Source organism: Odocoileus virginianus, chromosome 17 (genome assembly GCF_023699985.2).
Source record: "Odocoileus virginianus isolate 20LAN1187 ecotype Illinois chromosome 17, Ovbor_1.2, whole genome shotgun sequence".
NCBI lineage: Eukaryota > Metazoa > Chordata > Mammalia > Artiodactyla > Cervidae > Odocoileus > Odocoileus virginianus.
In genome coordinates, this window is record NC_069690.1 from 45862714 (window position 1) to 45884390 (window position 21677).

Genomic DNA, 21677 nt, shown 5'->3' on the forward strand with positions numbered 1-21677 from the left:
GATGTACTCTGCAAGTAAGTTAAATAAGCAGGGTGACAATAAACAGCCTTGATGTTTCCTTTCCCAATTTTGAACCATTCCATTGTTCCATGTCCTGTTCTAACTATTGTTTCTTGACCTGCAAACAGGTTTCTCAGGAGGTAGGTAAGGTGGTCTGGTATTTCCATCTCTTTAAGAATTTTCCACAGTGCATTGTGGAAATGTTAATAAATGTTAATAAAAATATTATTATTATTATTATTTGGCTGAATCTCATGGCACGTGGGATCTTATTTCCCTGGCCAGAGATCGAACGCATGTGCCCTACCTTGAAAGCAGGGTCTTAACCACTGGACTGGCAGGGAAGTCCTTAAATGTTGGTTATTGCGGTAAGATTTCCAACAGAAACTTGCAGCCCCTTCCTTCCTCTCCAGTTATCTCAAGCCCTGGAAGAGGCTCAAATGTTTCCCCTAGAGGTGTCACTGCTCTGAGCCTGAATGTTGAATCAGAGGCCAACGGCAACAGCAGCAGTATCTTCTCCCATTCAGCCAGTACTCTGAGCCAGAGTCAGAGGGGGAGGGCCCCTCAGCCATAACCCTGGCTGAGGAATGTAGAGGAAGCACTTACTGTCCAGGGAGTCAGGGGCCCTCCAGGGAAGTGGAAAAACTCAGAAAGATTGGGCATCCTTAAGAGATCCCCGGACTGGAGAGCTCTGTCCAGGATCTGCCAGGATCTTCTTCATTGTCATGGAAACTACATCAGAGCTGCCTTCCTGGAGAACCCTCCATGCTCCTCCCCCACTTATCTTGACTCAGAGGCATAAGCTCCTCCCTAAACTGGTCCCATCCAGCTTAAAGCTGGGATTTGCTTGGGCTTGTCTCTCCTTTCTTGGGCAAGGTTTCTTCTAAGCTCGATTAGTTTGGTCTTTATTGTATTAATACTACCTACTCACTGAACAAGTATTTCCTGGGACACATGAAGTAGGCTGGGGAAAGATTTTAAAGAGACAAATAAAATGAGATCTTCTCCAGGCCCTGGAGAACTCTCCATACAATCGATGACCATGTAGCAGAAAAAGATACCAACAACAGAGATAGAGGCAAGAACGTCGTAGTGTCTTTAAGGAACTGGCTAGGGCTCTCTGGAAGGCTTCCTGGAGAAGAGAGGCAGTAGGCATGAGTCTTAAACATTTCAGCTGAAAAGAGAGCGAAGTGAGGACTTAACCAGTGGTCCAGTGGCTAAGACTCCATGCTCCCAATGCAGGGCACCTTGGTTGGATCCCTGGTCAGGGAACTAGATCTGCAACTAAAAACCCCACATGTTTGCAACTAAGATCCGGGACAGCCAAATAAAGAAATAAATGTTTTTAAAAAGAGGGGAGGAAGTTTATTTTCATTTGCCCAGGACGATCTCCTGAAATGAGCCCCAAACAGGTGCTAGAGGTTTGGTGTTCTAGTCCCAGTTCTGACCCTGACAACAGTTTTCACATATCATTTCCTTCTCTGAAGTTCCACAGCCACATCTGGAAAGTGGGGGTGTTAGATTAGATGAATTTTGAAAGCAAGCCTGAGGTTTGGTCAGTCTCTAGTGTTTATCACAAACAGGTAGGAAACAAAATCAGTATCTCCTCAAAGGAACTCATCAACTCTAGACCCAGATTGTCACAGGAAAAAAAAAAAAAAAAAAGACCTGGAGGACTTTAAGTTCTATGTGCCCCCATGGCTCCAGCCTAAGCAGCCCAGCTCCCATCAAGTGTCTGTCTTGGTCACAGCTTCCTGTCTGGCACCCAGCACTATGTCTGGCACAATAAATGTTTATCAAATGAATTACTAAATGAATGAGGTGACAAAGACTATGAGAAGCTTGTTGGCTAGAACTGAACGCAGGCCTGCTCTCAGATCATCAAATCTCTGGGTTTTGGCTCCCTAATACCCTGTGTTTGCTCTCAGGATAAGAGGAAAGATAGCAGAGAGAGAACTGCACTTTCAGAGGTCCAAACCAGGCCTTTAGTTTCTGCTTCAATCAATAGAAAGTGGGTCACAGAACAGCTCTGCAGAGAACAGACCCTTGAGGAAAAGCCTGGATTCCGTGCCAGCTTACATTTATTGAGTGCTTACTGTGTATCAATTGTTGTCACATACCTTTAATTCACTTAATTGTGGCCTCAAAGGGCTATACCGGAAAATGTAGAGGGTCGGGGGCTGCAAACTCCAGACGCCGAGTGGCCAAGCCACCGCCCCTCTCTGAGTTTTCATTTTCAGTCTCTGTAAAATGGAAACAATAGAACCCTTCGCCAGCTTATGGGAATGAAATGAGCACGTGGAAGCAGAGAGCTTCATAAATGCTCGTTATTATTGTTCCTCTAGGCATGCAAGTCCGCTCGCCTCCCCCCAGGGCGCACACACAGATACATTCACACTCCCACGTACACGCGGGTGCACAGAGACGTGTGCAGACGCCAGCCGGAGGAGTTAGCAGAGAGTCAGGGTCACCACCGAGTCCCACAGAGAAGCCGTCGGGTCCTTGGCTTCCCTCGTTTTCTCTCAGCTCTTTATGAATGAACTCCGGCCGCCAGGAGTTTATTTTTTTATGAATGGGAGCCCAAGCGGTGAATGAAGCCGGGAGCCAACCCCTGAGTTCTCATTGGCCCCCGCTGCTGGGAAACTCCGCCCCTCCGGCTCGGCAGAGCGAGTCTCGGGATTGGCGGGCGTGCCCGGCCCTGGGGTTTCATTCACAAAAGTCAATGAAACAAAGGGAGCGGGGTGGGGGGTAGATAGAGCCCAGGCAGAGGCGAAGGAAATGCACCAATCAGCGGCTCCCCCGGGCTCACAACTGTCGGCGGCGCCCGGAAAACAAGCCGGTGCGCTGGGGACCCTGGGCCGGGGTCGCCTAGCTCCGGCCTAGCCCCGCGGCCCTCGGTGCAACCCGGGGGGGATGCTCGGAACCCCTCGCGGCTCCAGTACAGACGCCCGGGCCTCAGGTGAGGCTACGGGAGGGAGAGGGAGGGAGAGTGTGATTCCCAGCCTCGCCTCCAACACTCATCACACTCTCAACGCCGCCTCCGCAGATTCCAGGGCAGGGGGTGGGAGGCGCTGGGATTCAGGGTTGGAGGGGGCGCCCGAGTTGTGGGCGTGCGAATAGTGCGCGCTTCGCCTGCTCCTCCGCGCGCTAGCGCACACTCGCGCGCGCGCGCACAGACACACACACACACACACACACACACACACACACGTCTTATGTAACCAAGTCTGGGCAAAGCAGGGCTGCAGAAAGCAGCCGAAACGGCGACCCCGGTTCCCAGGAGCAGGTGGGACCTCTTTGGCGGGAGGGCAGTGTGGCTGCGCTAAGCTCTGCAGGCGGAAATCTCCCCATCGCCTGAGTGAGTCGGAGAAGTTTTGCCGTCGGACCCGGAGCCTCGGGACTGCCCCTCCCCGCCTCCCTTACCCACCCCCACCTCGCTGCCTTCCCCAGACGGTGTGCGAACGCAGCCCCCCCGCCCCCAGGTCTCTGCCCCCGCGCGGGGCCCGGGCCGTGTGGCCGGAGGGAGCGGCCGGATGGAGCGGAGGATGAAAGGCGGATACTTGGACCAGCAAGTGCCCTACACCTTCTGCAGCGTGAGCGCCGCGCCGGCCTCCACGCCCGCCCCCTCCCTGCACCCGCCCCAAACCACCCGCGGCCCCAGCGGGGTCCAGGGCTGCCCGCCCCTGAGTCACCCCGGGACCCCAGCCCCGCCCCCCAGACCAGGCAGCTTCAGGGTGACTCGGGGGCATTCTTCCCCTTCCCCGCAGAAATCGCCCGGAAATGGGAGCTTGCGCGAAGCTCTGACGGTCCCACAGGGGAAGCTCATGGACCCGGGCTCCCTTCCGCCCCCCGACTCCGAAGGTAAAGAGACAGCGAGACAAAACGCAACCCTCCCCACCTCACACACCCTGAGGGCTGAACCTGGAGCCCTCGCCCTTTTCCCGCAAAAAAAATTGCCCTCCAAGGGACTCTGTTCATCCTCCCCCAACCCCCAAGGGGGAGGTCACCGGGCTCCTTAGGGTTCCCACTCTCTCACCGCCACTTCCACCTCACCTTCTCCATTCCATTATTCACCCCCTCAGATCTCTTCCAGGATCTAAGTCACTTCCAGGAGACGTGGCTCGCTGAAGGTGAGTGAGTAGTTTTGTGACCTTTTCTATTATTGGGGTGGGGGATGCTCTCTACCCCTAGTATTCCAACAAGGCTCACTTCCTCTCGCTGGCCTCCAGGGCCTCTGCAAGGCCCCTTCCCCAAGTCTCCTGCCTTTCCACTCTTTCCAGCGCCCTTGTGGATAGTTATATTGATATTTGTTTTCTCTGCCCTGAGCCAGGCTTGTGTAACTAGGCCTGGGGATGAATCAGACCATTGTGTGGGGTATTTGCTTATTTGAATGGAACTTGGCCCCAGGCCCGTTTTCCTGGTTGAAATTTTCATTTGCAAAGTTTGTTTGGCACCAGCCCCCAGGCTGAGGTGTGTGTTAGGGTTTTGGGGCAGGGGAGTTAGTGTAAGAAGCAGGAGAAAGAGAAGGAGCAATTCAGTACCTGTCTTCTGGAATTGCCGAAACATTCATTTTTACCCCCTTGGTTTCTCTTCTTCCAAACCCCCAGCACCAAATGATTTACTGTCTGAGCCAAAAGAACAACAAAAGTTTAAATAATTCTTTTTTGTTTTTTTGCATCACTTTGGCAAAGCAGCTCAGGGCTTCTCCCCCAAATCGCCTTGATTGTAATTCTAATGGCAGCCGATCCTCCCTCCTCTTTCCCTAGGCAAATTGCTCCTCCAGTTTGCTGGGGGCGGGAGTGGGGGGCTGGTGGTGGAGGGGGGTGAGCTGTGAGCTGGCTGGAGTGGGGTCAGTAACTGGGCCTCTGCGTAGGGAGGTGTATTCTCGGAGGTCTTCTAGTGGGATTCCTTGCTGTATTTGGGTGGAGCCCAAGGGTGTCACTTGCAGGACTGCAGGTAAGCGGCTTTTGGTGTTGAGAGTCTCTGAGAGGGAAGGGTTAATACCCCCATCTGAGGGTCCCTTCACTGTAACACTGAAACCCAAGAAACCACAGCACTAGGAACCCCTTCTCAAGGGCTTTCCTCTTCTTTGAGATCTCCCCATCCCTCCACCTGTGTCTCTTGGATGATTTCTTAAAACTCAAACCCAGCTCCTCTAGAACCATCTTTAAAAGCCTGGAGTAAAAGGGAAAGACCCCTGACTAGACAGATTAGATCTATTGTGACCGCTGTGGTATCCCCCTAAATATATATGTTAACAGAATGACTAGCATGGAGCAAGCACTCAAGACATTTTGGAATTCAAGGCTCAACGTCCTCATGGGTGCTGGAGAGATCTGGGGGCTCTAGGGAGATTGTGGCTGTCTTTCCTGATTCTGCAAGCCCTGTGTGCCCAGCTGCGAATTACAAGCAGAGCTATGCCCAGTCTGCCCATCCTGCCCATCCTCCGCTCGAGGTTCCGGAGCTGGGCTGGAGCTAAAAGAACGCAGTGGTGTCAGTTTCCAGGGTCTCTCAAAGACTTCCTTTCCTAACGCCTGATTTCTGTCTGGCTCGCCAGGCTCCTGTCTGTCCAGCTGAGGGTCCCTAGGCTCCCCCAAGTGGGCAGCTCCTGGGGCTTGTGATCTAGGGGTAGGCTCAGACGTTGGTGTTTCGGAAGCAGCAGGGTTTGGAATGGGAAGGGGAGGAAAACGTTCTCGTCTTCTGTCAACCTTGGAAGCCCCACCCCTTGGCTGTGGGGGTCTAGACCTTGTGCTTGTGTCTCTCTGCATGTGTCAGCGTGACAGCCAGTGTGTGTTTCACGCTGCTGCCCTGGAAGTGCCCGTGCATTTAAATCCAGTGGGTGGGGAGGTGGGGGTGGGGATCGCAAGACGCAGGTTGGGGGGGAGGCGCTGGGATCTCCTTGGTTCCCTCTCCTTCCTTCTGAGGGAGCAGCTCAGGTTCCCAGCTGGCGATGGATGGCCAGGCCTGAGGGGGGGATGCTGTGGCCGATTGCTCCTTCTCGCTCTCTCTGCGGAGACAGATGCAGCTGCCGGGGCCCTGTCCCCCTGCACCGTCCCAGCACCACCCCAGCCTCCTCTCCTGCCTCTTCCCACCAGGTCAGTGACCCCTGCAGCCCAGAGGGAGCTTTGGGGTGGCAGGGAGGGACTAGTTCCTTTGGAAACTTGCCAGTGGTGGGGTGCGTAGGACTGGGGGCCAGAGCTTGATTTCTCCCTAAAGCCCCAATTTGGATTGAAGCCGTGGGTCCTTGAAGTGTGGGTGGGGCTGTGAAGAATTAGGGGGACACCAGGTTGGATTCTGGCAGAGGTGGTTGTGGGTTCAGCATCTGGTGTCCAGGCAACATAGAGGGTGAGGGTGAGCGGGGGATCTGTGGAGGCAGCTCAGACATCTTTGGATTGGGGGTTTTCTAGATGGATAGTGGGGTGGGGTGATGTGAGGCTAAGAAGGTGTGTTTATTTTTGGGGTGCCTGGGAATCTGCTGAATTGTTGGAGAAAGAACCACGCTACTGCAGGGAAACCTCGGGCTCAGACCGGCTGAGCCCAAGCTGTGTCTGGTTATTGTCAAAGATGTGCTTCTGGTCGAGGGTTCCTTTCCGGGTTTGTGGGGAGCCCTCTGGAACCCTCAGAGGCAATGCCTTTGGTCTCTTGGTGATAAGGAACATTGACTCTGGGTCATGTATGTTCTTTGTATGAGGCAGGAGTCCATAATGGGGTCTATGGCTTCCCACAAGCTCTGTGGATAGGTTGCAGGGGTCCTTGAGCCCTCCGATGTGTGTATAAAATCACTGGGGGTGCAACATACACAAAGGAATGTGAATATTTCTAAGAGAAGGATCCATAGCTCCTATGAGATTCTAAAAAGGGTGGGTCTGTGCTCCCCTTTGCATAAGAACCATCAGTCCCAAGTCTTCCTCTGAGGTCTGCAGCCCCTCGTCCTTTGGTTTTCCCCGTTCGTATTTGTAAATCCAAAAAGAGATCCCATGTGGATGTGTTTCACCCGTAAAGCTGTGAAGTAAAAGGCAGTTGGGTGTGTGTGAATCCATGTGTGTGCACGCTGGGGCTCAGCCTGTCTGTGAGAAGAGATGGGGTTAATCCCCTCTTCTGGTCTTCCCTGGCTACAATGCCTCCTTCTATATCTTTGTCTCCTCCCCTTCCAGAAGGCTCTTGGGGACAAATGTCCCCTCCATAGATAGAGAACTGGCTCCTTCCATTATGCTGCCAGGGTGGGGGCGGGGTAAGGGGAGAGAGGCCAGTGGTGACAAAATGGAGAAGAAGCTCCGGGGGATGCCTCCCCCCATTTCCACTGGGGCTCCTTAAGAGGCCCCTCTGCCCTGTAATCGGACCCTCAGAGAGGGAGAAAGTGGTGGGATATATATATTGTATAGGTGGGTGGTTTACTTGGGTGGGCTTCGCTACTTGGCTGTTTTCACCTACCTGTTCTGGAGCCCAGGTGGGAAGCCCCTAAGCCCCTTTTCAACTGACTCCCCTCCTATTGGAGGGATGTTCCCTGAAATTCTTTCTGGGCATTATGCTGGCTTGGCATCTTTCCTGTCCCCTCCTTAATCCTCTGCTATGTCCCTAGGCAGATAAACACCTTAGTGCCAGGATGGAGTTGGGGGCAGACCCTGGCACACTGGCTTGGCAGCCTAAGCTCAGCCAAGTCAACAAATAAATAAAGAGTGGCTGACACTCGAGACCAAACATGGTCATTAGAAATTCTCCTGCTCTCCAGGAACACGAGGTTCTGTGTTCCTATTTCCATCCTTGACAGTCTCTGAGCCACGGAGGCCCTGTCCTGCCCTTCTGGGAGGAGCTGGCACTCTGGGGAGGGGCCAGGCAGGCACTGGGGTTCACACCACAGCCCATTCTTGCCTTGGCTGATCTCTCCTGGCCCTGGGATGAGGGCAGCACCACCTCTTTTGAGGTATTACCAGGGTGCTGGGGGTGGCCTCCTAAAGGACTGCTTGGGGATTGGGGGTTCTGGTCAAACCTTCAACCTGAGGCAAGAGGAAGGTCAAGATGACCCCAGGGTTCTCTACCTTCGCGTGCCCTGGCTTGTGACGCCAGCAGGAGATGCACCCAGCCCATTACCTCAATGGAAACTGGCAGTTAATGAAGCCCCAGGGGGGGCCCAGAGTGCATCAGCCTCCCCCATGTGCTGTACCTCTCCCACCCTGGGCTTCTTGCCCAGGTAGCAGGGAGGGAAATAGTGTTCATTTCTCTCCTCTCACCCCCATTCTGCCCGTCTCGAGGGCTCTCACCTATGGTTGTGCCAAAGGGCACAGCAAGGATAGGCTTGGGTCTTACCCCCTCGGGCAGTTGAGCTTTTGCATCCTCCCCTTTATCCAATTTTCCAAACCTGCCTGTTCTTAGGGGCTACCAGGGGCGTGTATTAAAATACAGGTGACTGGGACTTCCCTGGTGGTCCAGTGGTTGACTGAGCTTCTAATATAGGAGGCGAGGGTTCGATCCCTGGTTGTGAAACTAAGATCCCATATGCCTGCCACACAGTGTGGCCAAAAAATAGATAGATAGATAGATAGATACCCCCACCCTGGGCCTTTGGAATGACTCTCCAAGGGTGGGGCCTGGGAATATAAAATATATAGATAGATAGATACCCCCACCCCCACCCCGGGCCTTTGGAGTGACTCTCCAAGGATGGGGCCTGGGAATCTGTTTCTAAGAGTGTCCCAGGCTTCTTGATTGGGGCCAGTTTGGGAATGGTTGCCTTTGTGCCCTAGTTGCGCTCCTAAAAAGATGTACTGTGTTGGTTTTTTGTTTGTTTGTTTTTGCCAAGGGATTTCATGCCCTGCTGATCTATTTGATCACTTCAGAATTGTTCTGTGCTGATTTTTCTTCCATAAGTTCTTTAGGGGCTGGTGGTTTCCTGATTCTTAAACCCTTCAGCCATTGGGTTCCCTCTGTCAAGAAGTCACCAATCTATAAATGTGTATTTTATTTTGTTGTTTCTTACTGAAGTATAGTTGCTTTACAATATTGTGTTAAGTTTCAGGTGTGCAGTGAAATGATTTGGTTATACATATATACATGTGTGTCTATACCAAGATTCTTTTTTTTATTTTTTCCCTTATAGAGTATTACAATATATTTAATAGAGTTCCCTGTGGTACACAGTAAATCCTTGCTATTCATTTTATAAATTATAGTGTGCATCCGTTAATCCTATATTCCCAATTTATCCCTCCTCTCGATAAATGTGTATTTTAAAGCACTTGACACCTCTGATGTCTAAAGCAAGTTGATAAAGAATCCACCTGCCAAGCAATAGATCACAGCCTTAAGCATCCTTTGTGAGAAGTATTCTCCCTGGAGGACTTGCTTCTAATATTAACTGGTGGTGGAGAGGGGGCTCTCAAGGGGAAGGAAGGGCTGGTTGATTAGGATCTCCTTAGTTCTTGCTCCCAGGCCCATGTTGCTCCCTCCCATTGGCCTGAGGACAGGGGTCATTGTATGTTTATTCATATAGTCGACAAATAATGCATTGAGTGTCTATTCTGAATGGGACCCTGTTTCAGGGGTGCTTGGGAGTCAGACAAACAAGACAGATAAATCCCCTGCCCTCAGCAATCTTAACTTCTTCGTAGAAGAGGTGGATAATAAATTACACATAAATTACATATGCATAAATTAAATTAATACTTTCAAGAAGTCATATGTGCTCGGGAAAAAAGAAAACAGGGATGTGATCGAGAGCCAGGAGGGACTAGTTCAGTTTGGGTGGTCAGAGAAGGCCTCCGAAAGGGCAAAGTGAGCTAAGACTTCAGAGGCCAGAAAACAACAGGCCAGGATGTGGGGAAGAGGGGTCAAGCTGGACCCAAAAGGAGGCCAGAGCTCTGGAGGGTAACAGGCAAGGAGAGGCAGGTCGGAGAGATAAGCAAGGGCCAGAACCTTCGGGGCCACGGAGGCCAAGGGCAAAGAGTTTGGGGTTCATGCTTTAAGCAAGAGAGAGAAGTGACTGGATTTCTGTTATAAAAGATCCCTCTGACAGCCTTGTGGAGAGTAGTAGGGAGTTCTGATCTGAGGTCATGGCTGAAATCCAAGGAAGACACTGCAGCCTTGGCCCAGAAGGGAAGCCACAGAGATTGGGGTGTGTCCTGTGTAGACTGCGACGAGTGATGGTGTGGTCCCGCCATCTCCTTGTACCCTCACCCTTACCAGCCATTTCCAACTCTCCCGTCATTTTATCCATGAGCTTTCCCATTGCCCACTGAGAGCAGCTTACAGGGGATGAAAGACCTGTCTCTGTGGCCTTACCTTCAAGCCACTCTCTTCCCAGACTATCAGGAAGTCCTTCTTGGTGTCTACCCTTTCCCTTCCTGCTGTGATCTATTTATTCCTGAGAAAGGGGCAAAAAGTTGGCAACGATTCTCGGGTCAGGAGAGGTACTCAGCTGGATCGCACCTGAAGGAGTTGGCGAGTCCAGAATAAGAACTAGAAATCAGAGCCCGGATATCCAGTCTGGGGGCCACGGATGAGCTGTTGTGCTATTTTAGTTTTCCAGCCTAATCCCCAAACCCAGCTCCACCCACACCGGCACCCTGGGAGTGCTCCTTAGAGCTCCAGTTTAGGAAGCCCTTCTCTCTCCAAGTTGCACATCAAAGGGACAGAGCACCGTGACCTCCAGTGACCCCAGCCTCCTCCTCTCCCATTGTCATACTCTTATCACTTCTTTTGAACCAGTCTTTTCCTTCCATTCCATCTCCTTTCCCAGGCTCTAGAATTCTACTTTCCACCTGGGAAGTTCTGGGCCCAGCCCAGATTCAGAATCTTCCCATGTGATTCTAAGTCCACAGACTCTCACTCCTTGTCATGCCTGCCTATCCCAGATGTGACTGCTTTGAGGGAACTTTGTAAACTCTGAGGGGCTGGGTTGTCTTCACTTAAGAAAAATGGAGGGAAAAAAGACAAAGCACCTAAGACACAACTCTGGAATCTGCTCAGACGGGTTCTGAGAACTGCAGCCTTCCCTCCAGGGTGTTAAGGGAGCCCCGAGAGGGAGGGTGCTAGGACCTGGGTGGAGTTACCTTTCAGTCCTAGGAAAGCTGCTTGCCCCTTCAGGCTGGTGCTAATCTGCAGGGATGCAATAATGGAGTCTGCCAGGGGGCTGCCATCCAAGACCCTCAGCCCAGACTCACCTCTGACCTCTCTCTGCAGCTCAGGTACCGGACAGTGATGAGCAGTTTGTTCCTGATTTCCATTCAGAAAACTGTGAGTTGAGGGCCCTGGGTAGAGGGGATTGGGAGTGGGGGAGGGCAGGAAATTAGTCATAGGGATAGAGGATCACAAAAGATCAACTTGTTCTGTGCTCTGAAAAAGGGTGAAGGGCAGAGCTCCTCATTCTTGGGTTTGGACTCAAAAGGCCTAGCAATAACTGGGAGATGAAAACTTTGGTGCACATTGGGGCTTGCCCATTCTAGCAGTGTGAGCTTGGAGCAGACGCTTCACCTCTCTGATCCTTTCCTTATTTCTGAAACGAGGGGCTTGGACCACTGCATCAGGGGCCAGTTCTACCATTCTAAGTTACTTGTGCACAACTAGGAATGACTTGGCACCTCAAGAGACCAATGTCTGTTGACATTTGGGGTTGTTAACAGCTGAGGGTGGAGTGCTGTTGGTATCTAATGGATAGAACCAGGGATGCTGCTAACATCCTGCGATGCTCAGGACAGCCCCCATGACAAAGAATTATGTGGCCCAAATGTCACTGGTGCTACTGTTGAGAAACCCTGCTTTAATGTCTGATACTTAGCTTTTAACAGTCTTGACCAATGAAATGAAATAGAGCACAAATAATCAACAACAGAGCAGTCGATTGTGGGTTTTGACTCACACTCACAGTCTCGAAACCAACTCTTTGCTGCTCGGCCTGGTGGCTGGAGTTGGCGGAGCCAGCAGGGGCCACAGGAAAGGCCAGTGTTCTTCACGGATAATTAGGAGCGTGTGTATGATGCTAGTCAGCTGACATGCAAGTGGGCTAGTATCCAACCTTAACCAGAAAAAGAAAGATACTTTATAGCCCCAAATAAGAAAACATTTCTCTCCCATGGAATTTTCCAGGACAGTCAGGAAAACCACAGGCCTTTGGTTGGAGCTGCTTGCTCCTACAAAGGTGTTTTGCGCAGGGTGGGGGTGGGTTGGGGTTGCACTAAATGTTGAACCTTAGACAGTTTCTTTGGTTCATATTGGACATGAGCCAACAGTAGAAAACTAGACATAATATAAATAGCCAGACTGTTCTTAAAAGTGTCTATGATTCTTCTGACAACTGTGACCCAGAGAAGGGAGATGAGGCTATACCAGCAACCAACTGCTGGTTAAAGAGCAGAAGATGTCAGAAGGCATCAGAAGCTCTTCCTGCCTCTCCTGTGACATTCTCTGGCCTTGCTCTGCCTCCCCCGACCCCCACAGTAGCTTTCCACAGCCCCACCACCAGGATCAAGAAGGAGCCCCAAAGTCCTCGCACAGACCCGGCCCTGTCCTGCAGCAGGAAGCCCCCCCTCCCCTATCTCCATGGCGAGCAGTGCCTTTATTCCAGGTGAGCCCTAGCCCCGCCCTGGGAAGGAAGGGTTGGATGGAGAGTTGGGGGTGGGCACCTAGTGAGGAGTGGCAGCATTTGAGATGCAGATTAGACAATAGAAAGGATTTCGAGGTCCTGTAATAGGGTAATAGCTCAGGATTTCCTGAGTAGGTAGGATGAAAAATACAACAGAGGGTTCAAGGGATGTATATTAATTCCAGGGCAAGGACTTCCCTAGTGGTCCAGTGGTTAAGGCTGCACTTCCAGCACAGGTGGTGCAGATTCCATCCCTGGTTGGAGAACTAAGATCCCCCCCACCCACATGCCTTGCGTTGTGGCCAAAATATTAAAAAGGGCAGAGTAGTTCCACTGGAGAAGCCACTGTCTGACCCGACCCAGTTGCTGTGGGCTGGGGAGAGGTGTTTTTCAAGATTACCCTGCTTTGGGATTAAGAAAGAAAAAAAAGTTGATGTGGGGCAGAGTCTGGCACCCTGGCACCCTCTCTTCTCCCATAATCCCTGTGACCTGACTTCCCAGGGAATGAAGGATTCAAAGATGCTTGCCCAGCTTCTGTGCCCCCTCACCCCTGTCTCCCTCCCCCTCACCTCCAGTGCCTATGACCCCCCTAGACAAATCGCCATCAAGTCCCCTGCCCCTGCTGCCCCCGGACAGTCGCCCCTGCAGCCCTTTCCCCGGGCAGAACAACGGAATTTCCTGAGATCCTCCGGCGCCTCCCAGCCCCACCCTGGCCATGGGTACCTCGGGGAGCACAGGTAAGGAGACAAGGAGAGCCGCATCTCACCAGTTTTTCTCTTGAGTGTTCTTCACTGGCCCTTAGACCCTGCATGGGGAAAGGTGAGGATATTGACCTCTCCCTGCCCCTTCCTTCACCCCCGCCCCCCACACTCTGTAAGCTCTGAGAGCAGCAGGCACAAGGAGGCCTACTTTTATTTTTTAATTAATTACTTTAATTGGAGGCTAATTGCTTTACAATGTTGTAGTGGTTTTTGCCATACATGGACATGAATCAGCGATGAGTGTACATGTGTCCCCCATCCTGAACTCCCCTCCCACCTACCTCCCCATCCCATCCCTCAGGGTTGGAGGACTACTTTTAATATTCTCTTCTCTTCTTTCTCCGTCCAACCACATGCAGCTCCATCTTCCAGCAGCCCCTGGATGTCTGCCACTCCTTCACACCCTCTCAGGGGGCCGGCCGGGAACCCCTCCCTGCCCCCTATCAACACCAGCTGTCGGAGCCCTGCCCACCCTACCCTCAGCAGAGCTTCAAGCAGGAATACCTTGACCCCCTGTATGAACAGGCCGGCCAGCCGGCAGTGGGCCAGGGTGGAGCCAGTGGGCACAGGTACCCAGGGGCGGGGGTGGTGATCAAACAGGAGCAGACGGACTTCTCCTACGACTCAGGTAAGAGATGCTCCTGGGAAGGGGATGGAGGAGTTTCAAGGGGATTGCTGGGTGGGGTGGCATGTGATCGAGTGGACAGTGCCGTTAAACACAACATGTCTCTCCTTCCTATCCTTTTACTAGTTCACATATTCAACCCACGCACCTACCACTTCTTTTCATAGATTCAAAAAGAACTGTCCCTTTTCAATCAGCAGACTTATATTCAGATTAGAGATAAGTGAGATGTGCGGGTCCTTGCCTTCGGATAGCTTGTGACTTGATAGGAAAGTTAAGGCATTTCTCCCCATTTCTATTTAACAGGTGTTTGGGGGCTTACATACCTACTGAGACACAAGTACTATACCAGGAGCATGAGTGTGTGCAGTTGGTGGACACGGATGAATAGGATGTGTCATTGGTCCCTGTCCCCACAGAAGCTTAAGAAATACAAAGGGATTTGAATGAGAAACATGAACTTGAACTAGCCAGGCTCACACTTCCCAATTGGAAGGCAGGGTTCAGGTGTGGTTTCCACATCCTGTTTGAGCCTCCTGGTTGAAACAACCCACCATCCTGGCCAGAGCTGGAGACTGGAAGTAGGGAATACTTTAAATTCTAGTTCCACTTGGCTGTTGATGGAAATGAGATGCACTGAGCCACGGTGTTCATAAACAACAGCTACTGCTCAAAACCCCAAGCAGCCAGGGAAAGGCCCAGGAAATCTTGTCTCCTGTTAACATTTTCGTGTGTGTTAGTCACTCAGTCATGTCCAACTCTTTGTGATCCCATGGACTGTAGCCCACCAGACTCCTCTGTCCATGGGATTTCCCAAGGCAAGAATACTGGAGTGGGTTGCCATTTCCTCCTTCAGGGGATCTTCGGACCCAGGGATCGAACCCAGGTCTCCCGCATTGCGGGCAGTTTCTTTTAACATCTGAGCCACCAGGGAAGCCCCAAGTTAATTAACATTGTTACCAGCTCCAATTTTGAGTTTATCTGCCAACTTGCAATAGAAAAAATAAATTTCAGAGTCTAGATTAGGCTCAGAGCTGCCTAGAGCCTAATTAAAATTTTCCTTTTCCTGGTGTCAGTCTTTTAGGGGTAGAGGCATGAGCCCCAAATCCCCCAGTCTGCCTGAATCAGAACCAGAAGGGAGCCCCTCTCCTCCAGCCCAGGGCCCTACGCCTGAGCCCTGTCCCTCAGTGAGAAGGAGGAAGTAGGAGGGAGACGCTCTTGTCCGCTGACCTTCAAAGGAGGCAGACCGGAGGAGCTCGAGTTACATGCCCTTGAACTCCTGCCCCTCCCCCTTCTGCTTCCTCTGAATGGAGTCAGGAATTCCATTCACAAAATGGAGGCAGGAATGAGCCCACCCTCCCGCCTCCTCCGGAGGTGTCGGGTTTCACCATCTCATTCATAAGTGGGAGTGAAGCGGGTGGGGCAGGAAGGGGCTGGCACTTGACAGGCTGGCTGCACCACAGCGTCCTCCAGGTGGGGTGTAATCCTGTGGAATGGAGTGAAATAGAGCGGACTGTCTACTGTCAGAGCTGGAAACATAGGGCCTGGCCGGGCGTGCCCACTGCCTTTTCCACAAATAGATGCATGTGTGTTTCTTCTCCCTGCCCCCACACCCCTTTCCTCCCTCCCTCACACCCGCACTGGGCTGGAACCTGCCCTGCTGACCGGACGTCAGCCCATTCCAGGGGAATCTTAGACTGGGACACTGAACCCTTTCCCCGGAGGTTCATCTCTACCCTCCTCCTCCCTGCTAAACTCACAGGAAACAGCTGCTCCTGGAATCCGGGGCCTTGTGGAGCAGCTTTGCCCGGCCTCAGCTGCTGCCATCCAGGCCGTCTGGCCCAGCCCTCAAGCTGAGGGCTTCGAGCCTGACACTCCCTCTGGGTGAACTTCTCCCCGGGAACTGGGGGTAGGCAGGCCTGTGGGGAAAGAACCAGAAGGCAGGCTGGCAAGTTCTTGAATGTGTGGGGGACTGCCGCCCCTGCCCCCACCCCAGCCACCTCCAATATCTCCCTCTTTCTCCTCCCCCCCAGATGTCCCTGGGTATGCCTCAATGTACCTTCACACAGAGGGTTTCTCCGGGCCCTCTCCAGGTGACAGGACCGCGGGTAAGGCAGCCCCTTCTTTCTCCCCTGCCAAGTCCTCCGGGTTGGAGGACAGAGTCCTGCTGTGGGGGAGGGGCTCCTGGCTGGAAGTCCCTCTGGACTCTTTAGGGTCTTGTATCAGCGAGCCCCCAGATCTGAATGACCCCCACACTTCCTTCTCAAGGCTATGGCTATGAGAAACCTCTGCGACCATTCCCAGATGATGTCTGCGTCGTCCCTGAGAAGTTTGAAGGTCAGAGAAGTGACTGCTCGAACCTCTGTGTCCCCCCAGGAATCACACCACATTTCATGGGAAAGGGCCTGGAGAGCCCGCTGGGGAGAGGGGACGGGGTCGCTTGGGCCACCAGGGGCATAAGCCCTCCACCTCTCGTTTCCTGTGTTCCTCAGGAGACATCAAGCAGGAAGGGATGGGAGCCTTCCGAGAGGGACCACCGTACCAGCGCCGGGGTGCCCTGCAGCTGTGGCAGTTTCTGGTGGCCCTGCTCGATGACCCAACGAATGCCCACTTCATTGCCTGGACCGGCCGGGGGATGGAGTTCAAACTAATTGAGCCTGAGGAGGTGGGCCTCTTGGATGTCTCCACCCCTCCTCCCAACAGCATTGGGGGCTGGAGATAAGAAACCCTGGGAACTGGTGACATGTGCCTTCACTAGCACTGCTGCTTTATTCAACCTGATTCCTGCCAAACTGGGGTCTGCGGCTGGTGCTTAGCTGCAGGGCCAGCTGAGCATGTGCTCCAAGAATCTCAAGTGCTCTTTCAGACCTGCCCCCCTTATTTCCTCTGCTGAGCTGCAGTGGCCAGCCCCCAACTATCCCCTGTTCCCAGGTCGCCAGGCTCTGGGGTATCCAGAAGAACCGGCCAGCTATGAATTACGACAAACTGAGCCGCTCACTCCGATACTACTATGAGAAAGGCATCATGCAGAAGGTCAGGGGTTACGGGTCCAAGGACAGGGTGGGTGTGGGCTTCCCTGGTGGTCCAGTGGCTGACTCTGCTTCCACTGCAGGGGGGTGGGTTTGATTCCTGGTTGGGGAAATTCTGTATGCTGTGAGGTGCAGCCAAAAAGAAAAAAAAAAAAAAAAACAGACATAGGAGTAGGGGGCAGTGCCTGTGGAAAGGTGCTGGGGGTAGGAGAGCATCTCTCAGGAGTTTGAAGGAGCAGATAATGAAGCAGAGAAGTCCAGAAATTATGGACAACCCTAAAATTTTCCTCTCTCAAAAAAGTGATGAGCAGGGGACTTCCCTGGCGGTCAAGGGGTTAAGACTCTGTGCTTCCAATGCAGGGGATGCTGGTTCAATCCCTGGTCAGGGAACTAAGATCCCACATGCCATGCAGCAAGGCCAAAAAAAAAAAAAAAAAAAGTGATGAGCAGTAATGGAAAAGAACTGTGAAGGGAGGCATGTTCTTAGACAAAGCAGCAGGAGGAACCCATGCATCTGCCTGGGCCTGCAGGCAGGGGTCTGCTTTTCCACCCCACATTGACCCAGCCCTCTCCCCCTACAGGTGGCTGGTGAGCGTTACGTGTACAAGTTTGTGTGCGAGCCCGAGGCCCTCTTCTCTCTGGCCTTCCCGGACAATCAGCGTCCAGCTCTCAAGGCTGAGTTTGACCGCCCGGTCAGTGAGGAGGACACAGTCCCTTTGTCCCACTTGGACGAGAGCCCCGCCTACCTCCCAGAGCTGGCTGGCCCTGCCCAGCCCTTTGGCCCCAAGGGTGGCTACTCTTACTAGCCCTTCGCAGCTGCTCCCCTGCCGCCGGGGCTGCTGCCTGTGTACATAGTTGAGTTTGGTGTCGGAGAAACCCCCACTCTGAAATCCACAGATGTCTTTGGAGTAGATCTCCTCTGCCCATCAGTCACTCTGGCACAGACTCTGAGCTGCTCTCCAGAACTGATGGGAAGGGAAAAGGGGAGACTTCAAGCGTAAAGGTAGCATCTGGGAAATTCCGTTGGGGGCCTCACCTCTGGCCTCTTTCTAGGTCCTGCTTAGAGGCCAAGCACTACTCCCTCTCCCCCACTACAGAGAACATGTTCGTTCTCTTCTGGGGGACAGAGAAAGAGCTTCCCCACTTCATCCCGGTGGAGAGCAGGGGACATTGAGCTCCCCTTATCTCTCACGGTAGGGAGACAGCCACCTGGATCCTGTGCTTCCCTCCAAGCTGTGGCCCTAGAGGGTCCTTCTTGGCAGTTCTTGGTGCTCTGTGTTCCCAGAGGCAGGGGGAGGCTGGAGTAAGGAACCTGGGGTAGGGGAGGGCTTGTCCAGGTAGAGGTGTGGGGGGCCTAGCCTCTGCTCCGGGGACCTCTGCCTCTCCTCTGCCTTTTCCTAGGCCCAGGCCTGGGATTTCACCTCCACTACATCTGCCAGACCCTAATAAAGGCCCCTGCTTCTCCTGTGAGTTCTGTGTCCTCTCTGCTGCCATGGGAGAAGGATCTGGGGTTTGAAAGACACATAACCAGAGTTTGGGCCCTGGCCCTGACACTTAACCTCCCATATGGGTTTAGGAAAAACAAATGATCTCTGCCTTTTTCCTCTGGAAAAAGGGCTCAGTGATAGCTGCTGACTTCTCCCTCCCAGGATTATCAAGAAGAGTGTCTGAAATATCTCATGTATTGATGGGCAGCCATCTCCCCACCCAGGTTAGGGGAAGTGGGACTGATCAGAGCCTTGAAGCCCTCCTGGGGCTTCCTTAGGCAGGGTTTGGTCTGTGGTTTCTGTGATCACAGATACTCCCATGACCATCCTACCCATGTGTACAAACCGCAGTTGTGTGTCCCCCCCTGCTGTGGCTCCAGGTCGCTGTTTTGCTGAAGGTGGGAACAGTTTGTATGGAGGGGAGCAGGAAAAGGTGGCACCCAGGCAAGAGGGTACACAGAGGCTGGAGCAGCCCCCAGTCCTGGGTTCTGGCCAGTGAGGAAGAGCATGCCAGACTTTCGCAGCAAAGGGGAAGGGAAACAGCATGGATTCTCCTTGCCCAAATCTGAGGGGAGAACAGAACCCTGGGCCATGTTTTCAGGGTTGGGAGGTGGGAGCCCAGGCTGAATAAGTGGTGACATCTAAAAAGGAAGTGTGGTAGGAGATATGACAGGGCCTGTGGAGGAAGGAAGAGCAGGATGGGCAGTCCCTGTGTAAACAGCTTCCTAGGAGCCAGACTCGGGTGAAAACAGGTGCTCTCCATCCAATTACATCAGAACCGCAGCGAACCTCTGCGTTGAGGCGGGGCCAGCCCAACCACAGCTGACACTTCACCCACAGCCTCTGCCCAGTACTCAGGCCAAGACTGCAGGAAGAGATGCCTCTTGACCACTACCCACAAATAAAAAACAATGTTATTTTTTTCCCCCAGAAACAGAAAACAATGTGCTAACTTTACAGCAATAGACAAAATTTTTAAAAAAAAGTTTTTTAACTTGTTATGTAAAAATACATAATTGTACTTGAGTGTTAGTCGCTCAGTCACGTTCAGCTCTGACTCCATGTGCTATAGCCCGCCAGGCTTCTCTGTCCATGGGATATCCCAAGGCAAGAATTCTGGAATGGGTTGCCATTTCCTCCTCCAAGAGATCTTCCCGACCCAGGGATCAAACCTGGGTCTCCTGCACTGCCAACAGATTCTTTACTGTCTGAGCCAGCAGGGAAGCCTGCGATTGTACCTGAAACCTAGGCTGTCTAGGTGAGAAGAGGCGCAAAGGTCAAGTGGAAACCCCGAGGTCTCAGTAGGTGCCTTATGAGGAGAGACGGGGTCCTGGAGAGGTCTCCACGGGCTGTCATGTGACCTCTGTCCTCTGGAATGCTAACAAGCCACTCCTCACAACTCTGTTCAAATCCTTACACGTGGAGGGCACTGCTCTGAGGAGATGGCTACCAGACCACAACTATGACCACAGGAGAGAATTCTCTGGCTGAAGGAGAGACAGTCAAAACCGAGCCGCACTCCAAACTGGATGAAGGGAGACCCTGGACCAAGGCGCCTGACCCAACAGGAGAGCTGACACACGGCCCATAGGGCCGGTCCCCCACCACACAGGCAGGCACAGACTCAGCACAAGTGCAGGGGCAGGAAACGAGCTAGGCTCCCGCAGGGGTGGGATAAACAGCAAGATGTTTCCAGCTCCTTGCACGAGACCCACATCCTCTTCTGGGCTGTCACTCAATCTCGGGAAATACTGCTTCAAGGACGAGAAACAAGGGCCCCATTGTGTAGGAGCAGCAGGCGGGTCCTCCTGCCCAATCTGCCCGAGAGCCCCCTGCTCTCTCTAGGCAGGCTCAGCAGTGCTGCATACATGCTGTTTCCTCATGCACAGTCAAAAGGTCAGACCCCTGCCATGGTGTCACAGTAGAGACGGTGACTCCAGCTGTTTGGGGAGATGTTCAAAAACACTCGCAGAGCTGGGGTCCCTTTTGCTCACCTAACCCAGAAAGATGACCAGCCCACTGTCTCTCAGCCTTGGCCTGCTAAACATCCCCTTTTCAACTTCAGCTTAAAATCTAAACCTCCTTTCTTGGCGGTGATGACTTCAGAGGTGCCAATGCCGTCAATGCTGGTCACCCAGCTGGGACAGGTGGGCTGCCAAGCCCAGAGTTTGTTCCTAAATCAGACAGACCTGGCCGGGAATCTTATTTCTGGGTAGCCAGCCTCTGCTTCTGCTTCAGTTTCCTCCGTCTCCCCACAAGGCCTTAAAGGATCTTTAGAACCTCTGACTTCAACTGCTGGCCTAGGTTTCCTGAGAGGCACACCGAGACTCGCAGGAGCTCAGTCAGCTAATGAAGGGGCAGGGATCTACCATCAACAGACTCTGCTGGGTTGTTTCTGAATTGTGTCCTCAGGCTGGTCTGCTGCCCAACAGTGGCCTACATTCCTTTACATCCTAGTAGGTTGTATAACTCTCCTTTAGTGTCCAAAGTACCACTGTAGAGTAGTCCTAGTATTTACATCATTTCACAACTCTCAAGTGTAGGGAGACAGGAGACAGTTCGGGCCATAACACAGGATGTACCCAATCTGCCAGGGGTTTCTCCACCAGACCAACTTCCCGGAAGTTCCATAGCCTGGCCTGGCAGCATCTGCCTGATGGTCTTCCAAGTCTAGAGGCTTGTCAGGAAATGTGAGCAGGGCCCTGGGAGGAGGCCATTTCCCAACCAAATGCTAGGAGAAAACCACCAAGCATGTGGCCAGGAGCACAGGTCCTGGGCAGCACTAACAGGCTCTGAGAGGTGTGATGTTGATTTTCACTTTGGGGTGGAGGAAGAGAGGCTTGGACCAGAGAAAATTCTGTTAAAGAGATCAGAGGGATAAAAATAAAACCAAAAATAAGCTGAAAGTTGTGCCACTACTTGTGTGTTTCAAGAGGAAATAGGACGCACTGCATGTTCTGAGTTCGGCAGGTGGGAGAGGGAGCCAGGGAGAGCCTTCTGTATTTAATATATGGCATCTGTAATCACTCAGGTTGCCAGAGCAGAATGCCTGCGCAGTGGATGTGGCTAATCACGGTGCAGTCCTTGCAGCTCTGGACCTGTGCTGATGCTGAGAGAGAACACTGGAGGTCTGGGTGTGCGTCACCCTTCAGTCCAAAGAGCCCCAGGCTCTGGTTTCAGGGGACTCTCCACTGAAGCCTC

At 52.7% G+C, this 21677-nt stretch overlaps 1 protein-coding gene across 8 annotated transcripts; it reads left to right on the forward strand.

The window, feature by feature from the left end:
* The first annotated feature begins 2696 nt into the window (after positions 1-2696).
* Positions 2697-18459, forward strand: ETV4 (ETS variant transcription factor 4). 8 transcript variants are annotated; one of them, XM_070479705.1, is made up of 13 exons: positions 2698-2959; positions 3483-3593; positions 3768-3861; positions 4083-4130; positions 11176-11229; positions 12430-12556; positions 13150-13311; positions 13695-13963; positions 15994-16068; positions 16229-16297; positions 16453-16625; positions 16892-16993; positions 17571-18459. In XM_070479705.1, exons 2-13 carry the CDS (start codon positions 3534-3536, stop codon positions 17793-17795), a joined length of 1458 nt encoding a protein of 485 aa, XP_070335806.1. In that variant the 5' UTR covers positions 2698-2959; positions 3483-3533; the 3' UTR covers positions 17796-18459. The 8 variants fall into 8 exon arrangements, with proteins under 8 accessions (XP_020744600.1, XP_070335806.1, XP_020744599.1 ...); XM_020888940.2 differs by having other exon boundaries at positions 13168-13311; XM_070479706.1 differs by lacking the exon at positions 2698-2959 and adding an exon at positions 3212-3358.
* Positions 18460-21677: the final 3218 nt, after the last annotated feature.

Bases quoted from the DNA above. Each gene is read 5' to 3' on its own strand.
- ETV4 (XM_070479705.1), top strand. From the start codon at position 3,534: ATGGAGCGGAGGATGAAAGGCGGATACTTGGACCAGCAAGTGCCCTAC. The intron at 12,557-13,149 runs GTGAGCCCTAGC...CCTCACCTCCAG, and splicing joins GAGCAGTGCCTTTATTCCAG to TGCCTATGACCCCCCTAGAC. The intron at 16,298-16,452 runs GTCAGAGAAGTG...TGTGTTCCTCAG, and splicing joins CGTCCCTGAGAAGTTTGAAG to GAGACATCAAGCAGGAAGGG.